The 22987-nt window shown below is 40.8% G+C and overlaps 2 protein-coding genes across 8 annotated transcripts in view; one reads left to right on the top strand and one right to left on the bottom strand.

Annotated features, from left to right (window-relative positions):
• The window catches only part of BMAL1 (basic helix-loop-helix ARNT like 1), a 44511-nt gene extending 25277 nt beyond the window's left edge, over positions 1–19234 (top strand). The window contains exons 7-19 of the mRNA XM_079966242.1: positions 650–807; positions 1359–1438; positions 3439–3531; positions 3808–3925; positions 4347–4496; positions 6753–6999; positions 9785–9891; positions 10184–10334; positions 11457–11545; positions 12886–12994; positions 13851–13944; positions 17274–17376; positions 18553–19234. Coding sequence (XP_079822368.1) covers positions 650–807; positions 1359–1438; positions 3439–3531; positions 3808–3925; positions 4347–4496; positions 6753–6999; positions 9785–9891; positions 10184–10334; positions 11457–11545; positions 12886–12994; positions 13851–13944; positions 17274–17376; positions 18553–18713 — 1660 coding nt within the window. The 3' untranslated portion in view covers positions 18714–19234. The remainder of the gene's footprint in view (positions 1–649; positions 808–1358; positions 1439–3438; positions 3532–3807; positions 3926–4346; positions 4497–6752; positions 7000–9784; positions 9892–10183; positions 10335–11456; positions 11546–12885; positions 12995–13850; positions 13945–17273; positions 17377–18552) is intronic.
• Positions 19235–20134: 900 nt separating this feature from the next.
• Positions 20135–22987, bottom strand: part of BTBD10 (BTB domain containing 10) — a 29918-nt gene continuing 27065 nt past the window's right edge. For all 7 annotated transcript variants that reach the window (XM_079966464.1, XM_079966459.1, XM_079966463.1 and 4 more), the window contains 2 exons: positions 21852–21962; positions 20135–21290 (listed from right to left, as the gene is read on the bottom strand). In XM_079966464.1, coding sequence (XP_079822590.1) covers positions 20980–21290; positions 21852–21962 — 422 coding nt within the window. In that variant the 3' untranslated portion in view covers positions 20135–20979. The remainder of the gene's footprint in view (positions 21291–21851; positions 21963–22987) is intronic.

Below are 22987 nucleotides of genomic sequence, written 5' to 3'. Positions count from 1 at the left end.
TTTACATATTTTCGAATATTTGATGAGTAGACTCATCAAAATATTTTGCAATACGCACCTGACCTATATGATCATTTAAGGTTTTTGAGTTTGGTAGGTCCCTAGAATCTGTGGGTGCTTGTGCATCACACACACGGCAACACCTATATGATCATCACTGAGCATTACCCATTCAGCATCTTTCTGGTGAAGCCTCGCCTTCATGCTGTGTGGAAGTCCAATTTAGAATTTGATTGGCAGACAAATTGAGTGTTCTATATTGTATGTGAAATGGCTTGAAAGCTCCTCTGAAATGGTCTGTCTGTTTTCCTGCAGGCAGGCATACCCGAGGCTCAGGGTTGTCTAAACTAAAATAATTCATTTCAGATAATTGCAGTGATTCTTGAATTCTTTTTCCCCCTTTACATGACCAAGACTATATCCTCATTTATAGTTGGTTTCCCTCAATTTACTCATCAGCTTTCATCCTCCTATTTACTTTGTTTCATTTTTTCATTATGTAACCAATGCAAAGTAAATAAAGGTTTATCTCCTGATAACTGATAATGTAAGCAATCAATCCTGTCTCTTTTTTCACAAAAGCAATTAAGATTTGTGATGTAACTCTGGATACCTGAAATGTCATGATCCTTATTTCATTATTACTTAGGGAGGCTCACAGTCAGATTGAAAAAAGACGTCGTGATAAGATGAACAGTTTTATCGATGAATTGGCCTCTTTAGTGCCAACATGCAATGCTATGTCCAGAAAACTAGATAAACTTACGGTACTAAGAATGGCTGTTCAGCACATGAAGACGTTAAGAGGTAAATTTTAAAACAACCTGTGTAGTTAGAGAGGTTCCTTGTGGAACTTAAAAACCAGGGAAAATGTTGGTGTGTTGGAGCAGTGAAAGCACTTTGCACTTATTATTTCAGTATTGCTTACACCATTGTGGTAAAGTAAATTAGTATTATTTTAGATGGGAGAATGAAAGAGCAGCAGTTTACCTGAGGGCACCTTGTGAGATTTTGACTGAAGTGAGATTTGAACTAGCTTGCACCATGTGATCTACAGATTTGTTAAAGGTGCTTTCATACCGGTAAAAGATACAAAATAGATATTTTATCATGCCAACCTTTATTGGTAAAAGGTTTGTAAGTTTCTGAATAGAAAGAAATTACTACTGTCTCATAGTAGCTTTGGGGAGCAGCATCTACTTGGTTATTAGTATTTGAGACATCATTCTAAGCATTACTAGAAAACAGACTAGGGACACTGAAAATAGTTGTGCAAATAGAATGTAACACATGCTGCACCTCGCACAACTGGTTTATTTACTCAAAGAATAATTACTTTTCTTTCCTTTGCCTTGAAGGTGCCACAAACCCATATACAGAAGCAAACTACAAACCTGCCTTTTTGTCAGATGATGAACTAAAACATCTTATTCTTAGGGTATGTGTTCACTTCAGATACATGAAAGCATGTATAGTGTGCAATGAAAGAGAAGATTCTTGTAAGTATGGTGGCATTTTCATGTAGGGTGGAGTTCTCTTATACCAGACACTGCAACCATAAATTCCTCCAGTGTAGGAGATGCATGCTATATGCAAAAGCTTCAGTCCAGGGCTTTCTTCAGCTGGAACGTACTGGAACACAATTTCTGCACCTCTCAGGTGGGCGCCATTGTAAGAGAGCAGGGGAGGCGTTCATGGTGAGTTCTGGCACCTCTTTTTCCAGAAAAAAAGCCCTGCTTCAGCCCTTTTTAAACCAATGGACTTACCAGCAAGTCGCTGTCTACCTGTTATGAGCACACTGTGCTAACCCCAATATAGTGTTGAGTAAGCTTCCCAGTAACATGAAACTCTGGATCAGTAGCCAGCAAACCAAAAAATCGATAATAAATTACCAGGGACTACAAAAAGTGATTATATAATTCATAATGCTCTATTGTTTTGAGGTTGACTAATGTGATTCCTGAGCAGAAATGCTAAAGGGAGAGGAAGTACCTTGGTTTCTAGAAACTGGCCTTTGATTTCGCTGTCTATTCACCCCACTCCAGTGTTTTCTTCAGGCAACAATGTATTCTGTATTGAATAGGGAACCTCTGATTTTGCTTGAAGTGCATGTGAAGGATGACACTGACTATAATTTCTTGTCAGGCTCAAGGTGTTTTTTATGGCAAAGTGTGATATTTAAAACTTAGTGGAAACTGACTTGATGTTTATTAAATTTGGGGTGTCCATGCTGTTTCAGTGAATTATAGTAATAAAGCCCATCTGCTTACCTGTCGGTAGAAACATGGTATCCAATAGTATCCTATACAACATAAAAATGCTCCTTTTCATTGGTTGCCACAAATCTTCAAAATCTCATTTGCGTTCTGCAAATTTGATCTGACTGCCCTGCAGGTTTTACCCTCTGGTAAACGAATGCCGAGTCTCTGCCCTGCCGAAGCAGCTTTGGTGTGCAACTGATACAAATATTCAGGCTTGACTCTGTATGCTTCCATATGGACAAGCACTCCAGTGAAATTAAGTAGGATTTATAACCCTATTTTTAAGGTCGGAAGAGAACATCTCTTATGAAACTTTAGAGAAAGGCATCAGTAAAAGGAACCCAACTCTCTCCCACCCTGGGTGAGATTCATCATGGTCAGATAAAAGGTATAAACCAAGCGATAAAGGGGTGCCATCTTGTGGTGTAAGACAACTTCTTCCCTCCTCCCCTCTCTAATGTGGTGAAAAGATCTAGCAAGATCTTCAAGCAGTATTTTCATTCTTTGTTTTGCATGCATATGACCCCTTTCCAAGTGTCTGGTAAGATACTCCACAAGAATAATGTTCTGGAGTCTCCCTTGCATTAATCTAGCCTATTTCCAGCAATTCCTTTTCTCCTGGTTTCCTAGAAGCCCCTTTGGAAAGATTGCTGGCAACGGCCCAATGAAAGTGAGTCATTTTTGCCTTCCCTGCTTCTATGGCCTTTTCCACCCACCCACATGAACAGCTCCTGGCAGACTCTTAAGATCCTGACAAAGGTTTTGTTAGAGTGAGAATAGGAAGATTAGATGATCCCTTACTCTCCACCCCACCCCCCACGTCACCTCCTGCAGTTTTTGGAACTTTCCCTAAAGAAAGGTTTTTTAAAAAGAAAAGATCAAGTGCAGTAAGGTGGTTTTTAAATAATTGCTTAGGTGTGACTGAATGTTACCCTTTACAAATAGACATTTACCAATGACATTCAGCCATTTTGCCTTGCCATTTTCTGGCATTATTATTTAAAAAATAGTGTCGCCATACTCAAGTCCCCACTGATTTTTTTTGCCGTGTGCTAATCTAGTTACATTTAAATGCAAAGTGTTTGGTCACCGAAATTCAACTGCATGTTGTGAATAATTTTAACAATGTGTAAATAACACACTATAACAAAGTGGCCATCCTGTGTTTCCCAATTAGGCTGCAGATGGTTTTCTCTTCGTTGTGGGTTGTGACAGAGGCAAAATACTGTTTGTGTCAGAATCAGTCTTCAAGATCCTCAACTACAGTCAGGTATATTTTGTCTTTCTTATGATGTAGAAAAGAACAGAGTCTTGTAACATATTTTGTTCAACTCAGTGGTGGATGTAGATGACTCTGTGCTTAAGCTATCAATATTGTTCTCTGTTTTATTTTATGGGTTGAAGTGAAATATTTCAGTTTACAAAAACAGTATTGTTTTCATTCATTTAAAATATCAGTTAATTGAAATGTTACAAAAATGCCATTAACAGTGTTTCTTGCATGCCTGTAATAATTTAATTGGTTGTTAACATTATTTATTGACAGAATGATCTGATTGGTCAGAGTTTATTTGACTACCTTCATCCTAAAGATATTGCCAAAGTTAAGGAGCAACTTTCTTCTTCTGATACTGCACCACGGGAAAGGCTCATAGATGCGAAAAGTGAGTGACTGGAATGTTCATTGAGCTCCACAGGCTAGTTCACAGGTCCTGATGATTTTAAGCTAGCGCAAAATAAAGTGGAACTATTACCTTTTGTTACTTGGAAACTGTGGTTCAACTCAGGAAGCATGAAATCACACTGGTCCTTTTTACAGCAGTTTCACACTCCTGACTCATGTTTGGTTTGTAATCGACTGAAATTCCATTATCCTTTTCATATGTATTGTTGCTAAGCCAAGTATTTCCAATCCCGTAATTGCTTTCCCTGAATGCAGAACTTTGCTTTTGTCTCCATTCATTCTGTTGAGTTATGTTCATGGATACGAAACTATCTAGTTACAGATCTGTATATTTGAAAATAGAAATTTAAAGCCAAGCCAGATTCACCATTTTGGATTTGTGTTCTTTCACTCCACTGCAGCTGGACTTCCAGTTAAAACAGATATAACGCCTGGACCATCACGACTATGCTCTGGAGCAAGACGTTCATTCTTTTGTAGGATGAAATGCAACAGACCATCTGTGAAAGTAGAAGATAAAGACTTTCCTTCCACCTGTTCTAAAAAGAAAGGTACCAGTAGTATGCCTTGATTAATCTAGAAAAATAATTTTGGTTCATTTCTACCAATTAAGGTGTTTATCCGAGATCAAGTAAGACCCTGCAAAGTTGTAACTATGTGAAAAAATAAAGAAGAAACCTGACTCCCACTGGCTTACAGTTTCTGACCTTATGAAGCAATTCATAGGTTTTGCATATGGGATCAGATTTGCACTGGCTACATAAAGCATCATTTGGAAAATGAGACTTAGCTTACAGTCCTTCCATGACTTTTGAGTCCACAAATGGTTGAAATAATAACATTATAATAATGCTATTGCTAAAAACAGTCAATTCTCTTAAGAGTTTCTAAGACTTTTTGCTCTCAAATAGTATATGTTTGGTGACGCAAGTCAAGTTGCTAGTGAGGTCAGAATATAGTTTGTAGACATAACATTTAAATTGTTGATAGCAAACTGCATTCAGAGCCATAGATGACAAAACGTGTAATTTTCTCTGATTCGTCCTTCCCCCTGTGTCCCCTGAAACTCTGCTCTAGGGTGTTGGTTGCCCTCCAAAGGCGGATGGGAAGAGATACAGGGAGCTTCAGAGAAAAGGGAAATCAGGGAAATATGTCTTCCCTCCCCTGAGAATTTCAGCTAGATTGCAGTTCCTTCTGAGAATTCAGAAGGAGTCCCAGGCTCCAGCCCCAATGGCACAGGAAGTTGCTCGGGAGCCTGGGGGCGGCATGCCGAGGGGTGGCAGGAGCCGCACAAAGGGGCAGCATGAGGGTGGGGTGAACAGCCCTCAGGGGTGGGGTGCACCTCGAGGCCCCTGGAGTCTGCCTGCCTCCTCCCACTCAGCCTCCCTACAGCTGGGGGGAGGCAGCAGGCAGACCGTTTGGGCAGCTCAGCGCCTGCATGTGCCCAAGCCAGCGCGTCTCTCCCAGGAGAGACGCGTGGCTCAGGCGCACTGCAGGCCCCACAGTGAGTGCCGCCCGGCACTTTGTCACCCCCCTCAGTGGTGACACCCGGGGCGGCCCTCACCCACCGCACCCCCCTTCCTCAGTCCCTGTCCAGCCCATTGACATGAATATCCTAACCATTTTACAAAGACCAGAAAGGTTGTACTTCACCTACTACAGGTAGAAAACCAGTATCACAAACATGCCCAGGAAATTCAACGTAAACTGTCTAAATTGGATGTATTGGGGATTCTATGGCAAGCTTGTCCACTTCTGACTTACAAAGTAGCAAAGTTGACTTATCCAGCAGTAGTCCTTCTCTTCCTTTTCCTGTATTGCTCAGATTATGTTGCCTTTGCTTGGAAACAAAATTATTTGACAATCTTAAGCATGGATATTTTTAAGGAAAAAGATTGAACCAGCCAAGTACACCATAATGAACTCAGCCTAGAAAATCAATATCTTTAAAATAAAACTGCACTTTGGAAGTGCATAATCAGAGTTATGCTATGTTCTAAACACTTGAAATGTTGGTAACTCCGGATACGGAGGGGATTGCATAATTTAATAATTAAATGAGTTGATATTTCAAGAAAATCTAGATAGACCTCAAACCAGTGAGGAGTTCATTCGCATGAAACTTATTTTTTAAAAAAGCTTAGTATTTTTAAATGACCATTTTCTCAATATATCTATAAATTCTACTGAAGCAGTGTGCATTACACATACTGTCAGAATGGGGTGTGTAGTCTGATTTTCTTATTAACAAGGCAGCACATGTCCTCTTCTGAAGGTCCATGATCACAACTAGGTAGGTGTGCAAGAGCTGGACTCTGCTAATGGGAACCTGATATTGCTGCCTGTGGTGGGCCACAAAACAGCATTGGCTTCTTTTGGCATGACCCTTTTGGAGCCCTCCATGAGGAGCTTTTCCTGCAGACTGTTGATGGATCTCTGGTTTATGGTCAGATAAAACTACCAGCTGCTGACCGAGATGATGATCCAAGAATTGCATGATACCACTTTGGCAGATGTCTTTGTTCAACACTGCTGTAGCACCTTCTTGATCCTCTTCCTACCCAACCCAGGAGTTCTTGGTTTCTTCAGGGCTCCCATACTTTATGGGAGCCCTGAAGAAAACAAGAACTCCTGGCCCTGGACCAAGCATATGCATGGAAGTCTGCATACATACAGCCTGTTGCACATTGTACAGCTCTTCAGAAGTTGAATGCTTAAGATGCCAGATGTTTCATGTGCCTGAACCCCAAGCTGCCATTTTCCTACCAATGCAGTACTGATGACATAAACCTTATTTTCTTTTGTAGCAGACCGGAAAAGCTTTTGCACTATCCATAGCACAGGATATTTAAAAAGCTGGCCACCAACAAAAATGGGACTAGACGAAGACAATGAGCCTGATAATGAAGGCTGTAATTTAAGCTGTCTCGTTGCAATTGGACGGTTACATCCTCATGTAGTTCCTCAACCAGTAAATGGAGAGATCAGGGTTAAACCGACAGAATATGTTTCTCGGCATGCAATTGATGGGAAATTTGTATTTGTAGACCAGAGGTAAGAACAACATCTTTAATTCATGCTATCAGGACAATGGTCTGTTGACTTAAGTTTATTCTTTTACCTACTAATGTTTTTATTCAGAACAGCAATAATATTAGTTATGGAAATAAATAATTGCAAAGTACTTTTGGAGCAATTATGTATCCACAGTTTGTGACTCTAAATTACTTCTCACCCTGAAAGGCAGAATGCCTGTGGCATAAATGTAATCATTTGTTGCTCAAGAATATTGACACCTAGTTTGCTGAATAATAATTAAACTTTTTGGTTAGAAAAATGGGATGCAATCCACAACCCCCCATGGTGCTCATATTATCTCCTTTTCTCCTAGCATAGCACAGGAAACAAAGCACAATCTGACTGATTTGTTTCTGGGCCAAATTCAAAATGCTGAATTTAACCCACGAAGTCTTCAATGGCCCAGACATTAATAAACTACGAACCTCCTTTACCTATATCTAGGGCTTGAGGTAAACACTGGAGGCCCTTCTCAGCAACAGTCCAAAGGGCCTTTTCAGGGGTGACCATCTATTTGTGGAATGCTCTCCTCCGGAAGGTTCACCAGCCCCAGGCATTGGCATCTTTTCGGTGCTTGGAAAGTCATTTCTCCCAGTCAGTTGTGTATTTATCCCTCGTTGCATTTGTTGTTGTTGTTTATTACCTGCCTTTTGTCCTAAGGCCCCAGAGCAGGTAGCAACCATTTAAAATGCAACATTAAAAACAGTTTTAAAAAAATTACAATTAAAAGGGTTAGTCTTTGGCAGGGATGCTTACGTTGTGGGGGAGAGCTCGTGTTGTGTTTATAATTTGATTATTTTTAGTGTTGCTTTTTGATTTTAAGATTATTTGTATTATGGAATGTTATTTTTATAAGTCGTTCTGAGACTCCTTGTGGGAAGAAACTGATAAATTAAATGATGAGACTGGCCAGAGTAGGTGCAAGAGCTCTCAGTCTTACAAGATCATAGTTAGCCCCACTGGGTTGTAAAAATACACCCATGGCTTCCCCAAATTAAATCCTTTGAATTTACTTTAACTTTATAAAAGGTGAGGAATAGAAGGGGTTGCTGATAAAGAGAAAATACATGAAACTTCCACATTTGTTGCATTATCATTCATTTGCACTTGATTTATTAAACCAAACTATGTCCCTGCTTAGTATTTAGAAGGGAGGTTAAGAAAGGGATATAAAAGAACAAATGTGATTCTTTTATGCAAAGATGCACAACCTGCCTTTCACTCTTTGTTTGGTGCAAGTGAAGGTTGTTTTGAGGGTGAAGGAACTTTTCACAGTCATAACTGAATAATTAGCATGGCTGTGTGGCATATTTGCTGTGCACCCCTTTCCCCCTTCATTTTTGGCATGCCAAAGAGAACATGGCATGCCACAAAAATAAAATCTTGACTACAATTTCAGCTTTGGTTGAAAGCTTTCTGTAACGTTACAGCAAAATGCCACCTTTGTAGCCTTCTACTGAAGTGAGCAACATCATTGTGGGCAGCGAACTCCATTTCTATGTTGGAGCTACTGCTCTCACATGTTTTCAGTTTTGTGCAAGGAGGGATTATATCACTTTGGATTTCTAAATATATGAATACATTGGAGAATTGCTATACATTTGTTAATTTGGTAGTGTTTCCATTTTAACCCTTGCCAGTTAAATATTAAATGGTAAGAGCTAATAACTGGAAAATGTTCTCCAATGTTAATAAGTTACCATGGGAAGTTATATCCCTTATTGTAATATGAAAATAAACCTTTAGCTTTCTGGACTATAATCTATTCAGCCAGTTGGCAGCTGGAAGAGCTAATCTGGATTTAGTGGAAGACAGGAACTTATTTGGATCTTTAACCTCATCATGTTTATTTATTTCCTTGAGTACTTTCATAAGTGAGTTTCTCTTTTATGCCAATAGCTAAATTGAAAATACTTGGCAAAGCCTCCTCAGAGTTATCTGGAATACAGATGCTAAAACAGATGGTACCTTAAAAACTACTGATACAATATCAGAAGAAATATATTTGCATGCAAGCGATTTCCATGCCAACCTACTGTCCTGGCAACAGGAAGGAAGATCCTATTACTAGCAGCTAAATCATAACATGCAGATTACAGAGCAGAGGTGGAAAAGAAAAGGTTTCATGAATAATCTCTCAAATAATATACATTTTTGTCACTTCTTATTTTACATTTCTTTGTACATTTGGTCTCACACTCAATGCACATTTGCTATCACCCCTTTTTTAACACTGCACCAAAATCATGCACATACATGAACTTAATTTCTTGATTTGTTAATAGACTGAGTTTTGACAGTAACCACAAAATCCAACATCCAGTTACTGGCATTTGAAGCCCATTGAAATCAGTGGCATTGTGCTTGCGTACCTCTGTCCATTTGTGGTTGACATATCTCTTTTGGGACACTGCTTGGAGATTTTTGAAATATTAAGTAGTTTATAAATGCCTTTAAATAAATCCATTAAGTACATGCTTTTGCTCCACCCCTCTGCCACATTTTCTGAAACTGTGTTCCCATGTTGAGCTGTTATATACTGAATAATTAGCATTGGTTGTGACAACAAAAGGGAGAGGAAAGAGCTTCAGTGTGAGGGCCCATGTTTTTTGCAGTCTTTCTCTCTGACAGTAAAAGTTTATCCTTGTAGGCAAAGGAGCAGGCCATGCCAATCTGTTTCTGGTCTGTTGGCACTCCTTTTTATATAGTAGTTTTTGCCTAAGTATTATTTTTTTAAACTAAACAACTTTTTATATTTTAGGGCAACTGCAATTCTGGCATATTTACCACAGGAACTTCTAGGTACTTCGTGTTATGAATATTTTCATCAAGATGATATAGGGCATCTTGCAGAATGTCATCGACAAGGTAAAATAAGCTAAACAAAAAATAAAAATGCAAGGGGGTGGTAGTTAATTCCAAACTCTTTTTATTTCTGACTTTATTTCTGTTTTTTTATTAAGAAAGAGTAGTTAGGAAACACAACCTGGATAAATTGATTAATGGGAAAATTTTAAGTTGATGTTGTAATTATAATAGTGCATATGTAGGAAATTTGCCACAGTGGGAAGGAACACACAATGGGAAGTGATGAACACACAAGACTATCTAGGGAGTGTGCATTTATATTAACTTTTGTCCCATTTCCCCCTTCTTTCAGTTTTACAGTCGAGAGAGAAAATTAATACTAATTGTTACAAGTTTAAAGTCAAAGATGGATCTTTTATTACACTGAGGAGTTGTTGGTTCAGTTTCATGAACCCGTGGACCAAAGAAGTAGAATATATTGTCTCAACTAACACAGTAGTATCGTAAGTATTTTTCTTCAGCTGATAAGCTGGGCACTTACCGTAATCCTCCGTTCTATGTCTCAAAGGAGTTATAAGCAGACATAGAAAATCAGCACATTGTTATCTGCTTGGTAATGAAACATACACAGACATTCCCATTGACTTCACAGTTTCGTTAGGTCCAGCAGTATGAAGTGGCCTGCAAAACTGGACCCTACATGCTGCCTGGTTTGGGGCTTCAACATGTCGACAAGACAGTATTTTACGTAGGTCCATACCACTTCATTGAGCCACTTGATCTGCTTTTCAATGTCAAGATATATTTAATCAAATAATGACAGAACTGGAAACAGCCAAATAGTCCTGATGTTCAAATATAGCATAATGCTCCAATTTAGACTAATTGTTTTCCTATCCCAAAGTTGCCGGAAGGACAAGAAAATATTTAACCTTCCGCAAAATAAGCGTCTTTACCTTGTTGATTGCCTTGTGTCATGGAAGACAACTACTTCTGTTGCTATGCTCCATTGAAATGTAGGCTCTGGCCTATAATTTAGGGGTATCGTTTCAGAATTTCTTCAAGGGACAAAAAATGAGTAGGAAAAACAGAAGCATGAATGGGAAGGGGCAAAGCTTGGTGGCGAAGCATCTGCCTTGCATTCAGAATGGCCTTGGTTTGATCCTTGGCATCTCCAACTAGGGGTGGGAGAGACTTCTACCTGAAACTCTGGAGAGATGCTGCCAGTCTGTGTAGACATGACCAAACTAGATGCTTTGATTCCACATAATGCAGCTTCCTATGTTCCCTAATGCTCCAAGCATGTAAACGGCCTTTCTGCCTTCCTTGATTCTGCTGTAATGTGTAGTGGATCTCACCCCTGCTGCTGCTGAGATCTGGAAATCCCAATTCTACTTTACGTATTGCAAACAGAAAGACAGAAACGTGATATTTACATTTTTGTCTTTTGTGCAACATATGATCTGTTTCTTGATGATCAGTTTGTAATGCAAAGCTTGTAATTTCTTCTGTGTGTCTTTTGCTTTGTGGCTATGATCTGAAAAGAGAAAACACGGTGACTGGCTGCATTCAAGCCAAGGGTCTCATTTGTCTTTCTGTTTCTTTTGAAACCTCCCTCCCTGCAGTGCCAATGTACTTGATGGGGGAGACGCGACTTTCCCACAGCTTTCAGCTTCACCGCACAGCATGGACAGTGTGCTCCAGGCTGGAGAAGGTAACTAGAGCACCGAACAAAGCCATTCATAGTCACCTTTTAGCCCCTTTAGCCAATTTGGTGTTCCACCATCAAAGCTAAGTCAGCCAGTCAAGCCCATGTTCTAAGTGGCTCTTTTTGAAGCCAAGAAGCTCACTAAATTTCATGAGCCTCAAGTGCCAAATATCAGAGTCCAAATGAGCCCCTGAGCCAAAGAACACACATGAAGTTAGTGTAACATAGAAGTTAAGTTTTACTTCATTACTGAGTGAAGATTTGAAGCTGGATCTTCCTAGTCTTACTCTAACAAACTCTAACTTGGCTCACTTTAGCTGTTAATAACATATCCCTTGTTGGTCAAAATATGTAGGTGTCCTGTCTGTCATTCTATATGCCTTCCTTTGGGAGTCATTTGAACAAGTAGCCCAAGGAAGGAAAGCACAGACAATTTCACAGAAGTTGCTCCTCTTGGTTGTGGCAGCAGCTAGTTTGAACTTTGGGGGGGTGCATCTCATAACATCAAAGCATAGCTAATTAGGATCTGCATCACGATTCTAAAATCTGTGAGCATTATTTTTTGTGTATGACATTGGGGTCTATCTTAATGCTCAAGCAAACACACATGGCACTTAATGTAATGTCAGAAGGGGGCCTCCAGGCTTCTACTGCAATGATTGGAATCATTGGGCTATATCCAACAAACTCGTCCCAACGGTGCAAGGATTTACACAACAGGATCTCACCTCTTTAATAATAATAATAATAATAATAATTTTATTTATTTATTTATTTATACATACATACATACATACATACCCTGCCCATCTGGCTAGGTTTCCCCAGCCACTCTGGGCAGCTCCCAACAGAATATTAAAAACATGATAATACATCAAAGATAAAAACTTCCTGATACAGGGCTGCCTTCAGATGTCATCTAAAAGTAAAATAGTTGCTTATTTCCTTGACATCTCGTGGGATGGCGTTCCACAGGGCGGGCACCACTACCGAGAAGGCCCTCTGCCTGGTTCCCTGTAACTTCACTTCTTGCAGTGAGGGAGCCGCCAGAAGGCCCTCAGAGCTAGACCTCAGTTGGGGGATCCCAGAACAGATTTAAAGGATGCACAAAGGAATCGGGGTGGGGGGTGGGGAGTCCTGTTGTGCAAGCAGAAATCCTTGCACTGCCAGGACCCTAACTTGGTGCTACATTGGATACAACCCAATGATTACTGAAGTAAAGTATTTAACACTGGAAATGGAAGAGAGAGTGCTGGACAAGGGACATTTTCTGCTTTCTGCTAAAATTTTCATGTGTGTTAAAATTTTCATGTGTGTTTATGTTCTCTCCTCCCCCCTTTATAAAGGTGGTCCTAAAAGGTCCCTTCCAACAGTCCCTGGTATTCCAGGTGGAACAAGGGCAGGAGCCGGAAAAATTGGCAGAATGATTGCTGAAGAAATTATGGAGATTCACAGGTGAGGAAAGCCCCAGTGCTGTTCTTCCATCTCAAGCTCTATATCTCGAGAGAAAAAGGTGACCAGCTGCTTCCTTTCCATAAATAGCAAGTATCCCTGTTTAGTTGCTTTCAGGTTACAAGAAATCAATAGCTGCTGTAGTGTTACTATTGGTCGCTGCAGGAGCAGGAGGCAAACCTGACAAGCCCAGAACAAATATGCATTCACTTTTATCACCAAGTGTGTTCTCTCTCGATGCATTTACAGTAGTCTGTGTAAGTGGTGTAGCTGTTTTTGTAGAAATGTGGAGAGAAAAATGTGTGGCAATATATTGGGTTATGTTGAGAGCAATGAGCCAAAATGGTTAAAACCTCTGCCTCAAAATTATGTTGATCACTGATAGGGGAGAGGGAGAAAAGAACCATAAGTGGTATAGTCAGGGCTTTTTTTTCAGCTGGAATTTGCCGGAACTCAGTTTTGGCACCTTTCAGGAGGGCACCATTGCCATTCTAAGATAATGAGGGAGGTGTTCATGGTGAGTTCCGGCACCTTTTTTTCTAGAAAAATATCACTGGTTATAGTCAGTGGGAAATTCCTCATGTTATGTTTTCTACTTCCAATAATGTACACAGTTGAGAACACCAAGGCAATGTAAACCAGAACAGGTTAACACATCTGGCAGGTTAAAATTCAAAATGCTAAGCCCTAACCAGAGCATCATCTCTCTCACACCTGATAATGAGAGAGATAGGACCTCCTTGGGTACAGTGTTCCAAGGTGGGTAGGGGACAGGTTGCCATGAATACGATAAGTTGGTCAAACATTAATTGCATTGTTTAGCATAAACTTTCTAATCTGACTGCTTTTGTTTTGACAGGATAAGAGGCTCTTCGCCTTCAAGCTGTGGCTCTAGTCCATTAAACATGACCAGCACACCTCCCCCTGACACTTCTTCGCCAGGAGGCAAAAAGGTGAGATGGGGTCATTAAAATTGCTAGGCTTCTCTCAGCAGTCTCACATATTTGTTCTGCGCATGCGCAGACATCCTGTGAGAACTTCCTGTTGCTAAATTGGTATTCTGTAGGGCTGAATTCTCAGCAGCTCAATTCAGGGGAAGAGTAAGGTCCATTCTGAATATTTTTGGAACACGTACAGCCAACAAAGTTACTTTTCAAATTGCCGGAAAGTTATCTCTCTACAGCAAATGCGCAAGTTTTCAATTTTCAATGTGATTTGCCGCCTTGGCCCTTACCCCGATGCGCTGCTGCTTTCATGCACCAATTCAGCATTAGCACAGCTCCATCTCATGGTCTAGAGAGATAGATCTGGATGCTATCAGCATATTGATGCCTCTGGGCTCCAAACCACCTGATGACCACATCCAATGGCAGTAGCACTGGGGACAAGATGGAACCTTGTGGGACTCCACAGCTCAATTCCTGATGGGGCCAAGCAGAAATTGGCCAGTCCCACACCCTAGAAACAACTCTGCAGGTAGCAGCAGAACCACTCTATCTCAGTAGCCTCCAGACCACAGATCCACTCCAAGAGGATATCATGGTTGACAGTATCAAAAGCTGCTAAGATACTGAGGAAAATCAACAGGGTTATACTCTCCCTGTCTCTCTCCCAATGCAACTCTTGCCACCCTGTAGCAAGACCAAGGCTTCCACAGGAGTGTCAGATAGGCCAGCTGGAAACTCACCCAAAGCATTTAGCAATCACTGGAGTTGGTACTGCCACCATTAGTCCAAACCACCAGGAAGTGGCCTGTCCATGACACCTTCAGCCACAGAGTCACATCCAGTCTACTCAGTAGCATACATCAGATGCAGTGCATTAACCTGCAACCCGTGTTGAGCCCATGGTGTACTGAGACAGCCCCATGGCTGTTGCCCGATAGCATGCCTTTGGTGTCACTGCTGGTCCCTCAGAACAAACCCTTTGGGGTTCTCCAACATTATTGCTGCAACCAGATTGGACAGGAAGACAGTAGGGTGGTGGGACAGGCAGTGCACCAATAACATTCCTATTCTCTTTCCCTGGCCCAACACCAGGCACATTGACTTCCTGTTGAAAGACATAAATTTAGGAATGACAGTAATGGCCACCCTTGAGTTCTCCAACCAATGCTCGTGCGGCACTGAATACCCAGGTGTGCTCAGCTGAAACAGGTCAAGTCTGCTCACCCACCTTCCCAAGTTTCCGTAATATTTGCCACCTCAGTCCCCTGAGCCATGGTTATTGTCATGGATGATAATTTTTTTATTGTCGGCCAACCTGGCATTCGCCAGCTCCACAAGGGAAGTAAGTGGGCATGGCTGTCTAGGACTGACAGTTATTTGGTGGCCTACAAGGGACCACAGTCAGCAAGTGCCAATTGGCTCTTTTGCTCATCTCGCCACACCCTCCCGCATTGCAATATTTCCAGTGTGGTGTAGTGGTTAAGAGTGGTGGACTTGTAATCTGATGAACCAGGTTCGCTTCCCCGCCCCTCCACATGCAGCTGCTGGGTGACCTTGGGCTAGTCACGCTTCTCTGAAGTCTCTCAGCCCCACTCACCTCACAGAGTGTTTGTTGTGGGGGAGGAAGGGAAAGAGAATGTGAGTCGCTTTGAGACTCCTTAAGGGGAGTGACAAAGCAGGATATCAAATCCAAACCACCACCTCCTCCTCCTCCTCCTTCCTCTTCTTCTGCCCATGACCCTCCTGATTTGCACACCCCAACCCTTCCTCCCTGTGAAGCAGATTTTGATAATGCTGCACACAGATCCACCTAACACAGCAAGCCTTTCAAACATTCTTACTGATGCGATGACTCCTTTTTGAAATGTGCTTCTGCCATCTCCTGGTGAACATTTAGTACTGGCATGATCTTCCCGGCTGGGTTTTGTTTAGGTTTTAGGTTCCCTCCTCTCCTCCCTTGTCCTCATTTCAAAAGTGCAGAGTAGGTGCTGAAAGTTTCCTAAGCGACATTTCAATTGAACTTTGTTTGTATATGAAATGGTAGTAAAACATGCCAGTAGTAGTTACAATTAGGCTCCCACAGCAAAAATTCTGTGTGTGCCCAGGCCCCTAGGGCCCCCTGGAGGTGGCACCAGTGCCTGCATAAGAGTGCAAGAGAACAAAACTTATTTAGACAGGGACTGAGTCTTTTTTTAAGTTTGCAACCCCCAAATAGGTATGTGACTGCAAACCAGGTGACAAACCACATTAGGAATCTGTCTTTCTACCAGGTTAGACCAATGGCCCACCTAGCTCAGTATTCCCTACACCAGAGCTTTCCAAACTGTGTCGTGACACGAGTGTGTCGGCTGCAGTGTGTAGGTGTGTCGTGCTCCCCACACTCCTCCAGGAGCTAGAAAGGGGTTAGTTTAACCTCCAGTTTGCTAGTGGAACTGAATTACTGTGTCGCAAAATGATGCATATCTAAAAAGTGTGTCCCCAACATGACAAGTCTGGAAAGCTCTGCCCTACATTGACCGGCAGTGGCTATCTCCAAGTCCTGCCTGGAGATGCCAAGAATTGAACCTGGGGCCTTTGGAATGCAAGGCAGGGACTTACCAGGTCATTTTACTGCCAGAAATAAAAATTTAATTCCCTGTAACACCATGTTTTGTAATTATAGTGCTAAAAAAATAATTTGGCTATTCAGAGATTTTGTATCGATCTATTATTGTTTCACTTGCAGCACATTTAAATCATTCCGATGACAGTATAGCTTGACTAGCAGAGCTATTAACATAAGCACTAAAATAAGCTTTCATCACATGTTGACTCACCTTTCATTTCCGCAGCCTGGCAGGTTTCAGTGGGAAGAAAAACCCCATGTGATGACTTGTTACATTGTGAATGGGTTGTTGCTAGGCCCAAAGGGAAATTCTTGCGGAGTCATAATGTAAATTTGAAGTTAATAATATCCTCCGAAAGTTGACGAATGGTTCCTCTGCTTCAAATTCAGGTGTTAAAGCCACAAAGTTCCTAAGATTCACCATAGCATGATACCATAACATGTAGAAAGCAGGAGAAATTATGAAAAGGTGTACAATTTTTTCGGTTTTTTAAAAATTTGGCCCGTTTATTGTTAACTTGCTTAACTTTCATTAGTATTGTGTAAGTCACTCTGTCCTGAGCCAGGTGAAGGGCAGCTTAATGGTTGAATAAATAAGTAATGTCAGAACATAAGCTCTGTAAATGTTAACAGTTTGTAACAGGGTCATGTGTGCAAAACATGCTACGATCAGAGCGCTCAGATCATGCTAGAGACTAAAGTCTGTTATGTTTTATCTGTTTCTCTTTAGATTTTGAATGGTGGAACTCCAGACATTCCTCCTGCTAGTTTACTATCTAGCCAGATCCAAGACAATCCAGGCTACCCATATTCTGACAATTCTTCCATTCTTGGTAAGTATATAACCATGTAAGACAAGGTAAGACAAATAAGGAATGGAGAATTGAACTACTCACTCCCAGTCACTATGTAGTAAAAATCCTTAGGGTTAGGGTCCTATCCCTCTAACTTAAAAATATTGGTGAATTAAATCTTGAGGGCAAACTTCTCTTGATAGAATCCTGGGAAAACTTCAGGGTCACCACCCTGATGTCACTGATACAGGAAACACTCTCTCCAGATGAGTCCCTCCCAACAAGTAGTATTTAACCCTCTGCTTCTTCTCTTATAAAGATATTCTACAACTTTTCTAGAGCACCGATTCATTTGCATGTTTATCTGCATCAGATTATTATTTTTTTTGTAAGAAAACTAGGAATATTTCATCTTTAAAACTTGATTAAATTTCTTAGAACAAAGTATGCAGAACAAAGGGAAAAGTAATGCCTCTTTGTAGTTTGGCATTGTTTTATCTCAGCTGTTTTTATTTATTAAATTTATATACCACCCTATACCTGGGGTCTCAGGGCGGTTCACAGAATAAAATCAAGATATAAAACCACAAAATACAGTGGTGCCCCGCAAGACGAATGCCTCGCAAGACGAAAAACTCGCTAGACGAAAGAGTTTTCCGTTTTTCAAGGCGCTTCGCAAGACGAATTTCCCTATGGGCTTGCTTCGCAAGACGAAACGTCTTGCGAGTTCTTTCCCTCCCCCCCCCTTTTTCTAAGCCGCTAATCGCCGCTAAGCCGCTAATAGCCGTGCTTCACAAGATGAAAAAACCGCAAGACGAAGAGACTCGCGGAACGGATTAATTTCGTCTTGCGTGGCACCACTGTACCTAATAAAAACAGCAACGCAATAACCCTCCCCAACAACAATAACAAAAAACACATTTTAAAAGGGTATAGGATGTAATGGATCAACCAAAGGTCTGGTTAAAGAGGGAACGTTTTTGCCTGGCGCCTAAAGGTGTATAATGAAGGCACCAGGCAAACTTCCCTGGGAAGAGCATTCCACAGATGGGAAGCCACTGCAGAGAAGGCCCGTTCTTGTGTCGCCCCCCTGTGGACCTCTTGAGGAGGGGGCACATGAAGGAGGGTCTCAAGAGATGATCTCAGGGTCTTAAGTATACTGTTTGGACAGAGTTCATCATACTACAGCTTTCACTTTTTTCACTTTATTTCCAGGGGAAAACTCGCATATAGGGATTGACATGATAGACAACGACCAGGGATCCAGCAGCCCCAGCAATGATGAAGCAGCAATGGCTGTAATCATGAGCCTTCTGGAAGCTGATGCAGGGCTAGGGGGCCCTGTCGATTTTAGTGACTTACCATGGCCCTTGTAAATGCTACCCAATAGCTTTAAAATATGGATATATCAAAGTGCATTATTGGTGGAGTTCTCCAATCTGTGAAGCTTGTTGAATTGCTTTGATGTTTTACTTTCATAAAAAGCCATATCAAGAGAACAGTCATCCTTCTCCCATGTGTAATTTCAGACCACCAAGTGGAGATCAACCTGCTACAGTGTTCCTCCTACGTCTTTGATTTGGTTAGCTGTGTATAGCTTGCGTTAACTGTATATTTTGGATTCTGTTTTTGTGTTGACATTTTTTTAAAAAAAGGAAAAGATCACTGTGCGAACTAAGCACTGGCATCACTGGTAGCTTTTATATGCAAATGGTCATTTCAGCTGTATGGTGTGTTTTTACACTACAAAAATGGTCCCCCATGTGGATAATGGATATTTCTTATACTAATGTATCAAAACTGTTTCTTGTAAGATCCTTTACTATAAATATTGTTGAAGTGTAATGTATTAGACAGTTAAATATTTTTAAAATAAAATGTTTTCCCTTGTTCTAAATTACATTTACTTGGATTGAAAAAGCACTTCTGGTTGAAGTGCATAATGACAACGGCGAAAGGAACAACAAATGTATTTCCGAAGCAAGGGGCCCCCTGAGCAAGTGATGACCTTACCTGAACAAGTATGCTTACGGGAATCCTTTGAATTGCCTGGCATCAATGTGGGTCTGCAATTTTTAAAATCACACACAACCAGGACTTCCTACAACGTATTTCTTCAGTCAAACACCTCCAAGTTTCAGCCTAGCTTCTGAAGCATGGGAAAAGATGTGGCGCATAGGAGATACTCTGGGGACAAAAGCAGGTGGTTAAGGTTTGACTGAAGAAATACAGGCTTATGAGATGAAGTTTTGCCTAAAAGCGACATGCAAAAACCTTCATACAGGGGAGGAACTACAGTGTTAGGTGCTGCTAACCACCAGGTCACTGCACTTGCCTTGTTGGCTTCTACTTATTCTTGACTCTTGAGGATTTTCATCTCATGATCATAATCTAATTGTCCTCCTGCACTTTACTGCAACACCTTCCAATACAAAGATGCACATCCCATCCAGTCTACCCTCATTACAATGAATAACTTCCACATACCATTTGTTGTACTGGTCTTTTTTGATTTTACAGAGCTGCATATATAATCTTATACTTTTAGAAATATAGGAAGTTGCCTTACAACAGCGTCTTTGTGTCCTCATATACTATGACTGCAACTGGGACCTAGGATATAGGTCCCTTCCATACCATTAAATGCTTTCCCCTAAAAAAGACCAGTCTTTTGTCAGATGTGGATTGTCAGGGCATTTTATTTTTAAAAAGAGAGGGGGAAAGGGCATTGATTTTGGCACTAAATTCTGTTACTAGTTTTACAAAAATACGTAATAAATTACTGTCACAGCTAATATTAAAATAATGGAAATTTTTATTTGAATGAAAAACTCATTTACAATCAGTTAATAAATGAAGAGTGAACAACTTGCATTTTCCTATTCCATGACACTTATGAAAAAACTCAGTAAATAAATATTTCTGTGAACAGATTTAAGGTAAGGCAGAATTTTAAGATAAAGCCCGTATCGTATGTTCCTGACTCTTGAACATAGCTCACATCAAACATGAAAAAACCCTTCACTGAATAAATCTGAAAAAGAAGGCTGTTGGATCTCAACCTCACAATCCAAAAGCCCCAGTGGCAAGAATTAATTTTGTGCTCGTCCATAAGAGAACAAAGTAGGCTCATCACCTCCATTCAGAACAAACTATTTACATTTAGCTGAATAGAAAGTCTCTGAAAGAAGCACACTGTTAGACTCAACATTGTGCATCATGACTATAAAAATGGCTTTGAGAATTCTTTTTGTCCACCATTAATAAAGTGCCACTATCAATTTTAAGTCTGCATTTTGCCCACTCGTGTACCAAAATACTGAATAAACTGTAACTTCCAAATCCTGCTGTGACAGAGAGCCTTAGGATGAGGACAGTCCACCATACAAATAACCAATACCACAAAACCTACTGGTAAACATATGCAGGTATGTAACTGAACCTCAGGATGTTGTTACACATGTACTCCCACAAACCATAATCAGATCCCACTTTGGTCTTTTGTAAGTCCATACTGCAATATCCTAAAACATTTTATGTTCATTACACAATGGAGAGAAGCTGGAATTGTAGTGCAGTATGAGCTCATTACAGCATCTTCATTTTTATAATAGCATGCTTTTGTTTAACCAAGAGTTCAGATCAGAGTGGCAAGTTGTGTCCCTCAGGATCCACATCACTGTTGCTGGGTTGAGGGGGGACAGGAAGAATATCCAACTCATCCACTTGGGGAGTGGGGTGCATCACCACCAGCTGGTCCTGGGGAATGTCTGCTGCAGCTGCTGCCAGGTTGGTAATAGATTTACTTTTTACACACTGGAAATCAACGTGCCGACTTTTCCCTTCTTCCTTCTCCCATGACATCCTGATGAAAGGTCTTTGGACGTAATTATAGATGACTTCTGGCCGTCCTCCAGGCCGCTTCTTAACCTTTTCCTTGTATGTGGGGTAACCTGAAATATTAAAAGACAAACAAAATTTGCACACATTTCAACCAGAAGTACTTCATTTCCAGGGCAGCTAAAAGGATATAACACTTTAAGACACCAGGCAGGTGTTTTAGCTTTAGGCACTGCTCCATGTAAGGACCTCCTCCACCCTCCACTGAAGATATTATTGGCACTCTGCCTTCAAGCAATATATTTTTGTCATTTGTGTGTAGGGTCATATAATATATAACAAGCTAACAGACCACAAGAGGTAAAACACTAACATTTCAAGCTATGCTTATTTATCAAGGTAGGCTTTGCACTGGTACTTACGAAGGAAGATTTACTCATGTACACATGAATCATTAAATGGTCCATACATTCAGAATGATCAACTACATTCTTGTTCAAGGCTTCTCTCTTTTTTCCTCTCTCTCTCTCTCTCTCTCTCTCTGTTGCTCTCTCTCAATCTAGTTATCTGCCTTCCAGCACTACCCTGTCTTATTCCATTTGTGTAAATGCAGAAGTGCACACACAGTGATCTGTTGTTGATGTAGCTTAGGAAATAATTCCAAGACCTCTTACCTTCTATACCTAATCGAATCTTCTTAAGGCCTCTTTCCTTCAGGACTGACTTGGCCACATCTCTGTTTTCAATGTACTTGAAGAATCGATACAACTTTGTACTATAAATAACTGGGGGGAGGGAACACAATGCACCGATGAATAAAATGTTATACAGTGTTTACTCCTGGTTCAGCAGCAATGGTCGATAAAGCAACGGATGCAGCATTCTCCTCCAGTGTTACAATGCTTGCAACTTTAATTGGAAGACAATCCTTTGTACCCACTTTGCCACACAAATAACAGAGGTCAAGCATTGTAAAACTGCAGGCAAGCCCTGTTCCCAGTGTCTCCAGGTACTTGGGCTACCCTTTACACCTTTGGACAATTAACATGAAGCTCTAAAGAGGTTTTTAAGTGTGTTCTACTGAATACAATTAGAAACTCTTTGTGAGGAGGTACCCTGATAAGACAGAAACCCTCTTGTGAGCAGCAGCTGTAAGAACATTCACTCAAACCCTTTAAAAGTCCCTTCAGGCCTTCCATCTCATCATGCAAAGGTTTAAAAAGCAGCTGATGTGCCTGGGGCCTCCTTCTTGAAAGCTTTTCTATTATTTAAAAAGTGCATGTACTCTTTTCCCAGATTTGTTTTTCTTAAAAGCATGTACAACGTGATGGGCCAGTGAGTGCTTTTTGCAAACTGGCATAGCAAAAGATTTTAATCCAATGTGAGATAATTAATAGAAATTGGAATAGGTTTTAAGCACTGCCCCCACCTCAAAATTTTGTGAATGCTCCCTTCTTTACTTCTAATTTAACTGGACTAACCAAAATTTGCTGCGATGTAGTTCACACTTTGCTGATGGGATTTATGCAAAGGCTGCATTTGGAAATAGCAATAGGTCAGTAATCGTGGTTAAGCAAAATTAGGCTTTGCACAAGTTCTATGCAGAACTTGAATGCTGTTGCTCCTTGAATGCGTCAGCTTGAATGCTGTCGTTTTGCTCCTTGAATGTGACAGCTTGAATGCTGTCATTTCGCTCCTTGCTTCCTCCAACTATCAAGCCAGGTTTGAGATCCTTGCATTAATTTACAAAGCCCTGAACAACTTAGGTCCTGGACACCTCAGGGATCACCTGAACCCTTATATGCAAGCT

This window comes from Podarcis cretensis, assembly GCF_951804945.1.
Source record: "Podarcis cretensis genome assembly, chromosome: 1".
Lineage (NCBI taxonomy): Eukaryota > Metazoa > Chordata > Lepidosauria > Squamata > Lacertidae > Podarcis > Podarcis cretensis.
The sequence above is the reverse complement of the archived record's forward strand: the minus strand, read 5'-3'. Positions and strand labels throughout refer to the sequence as shown.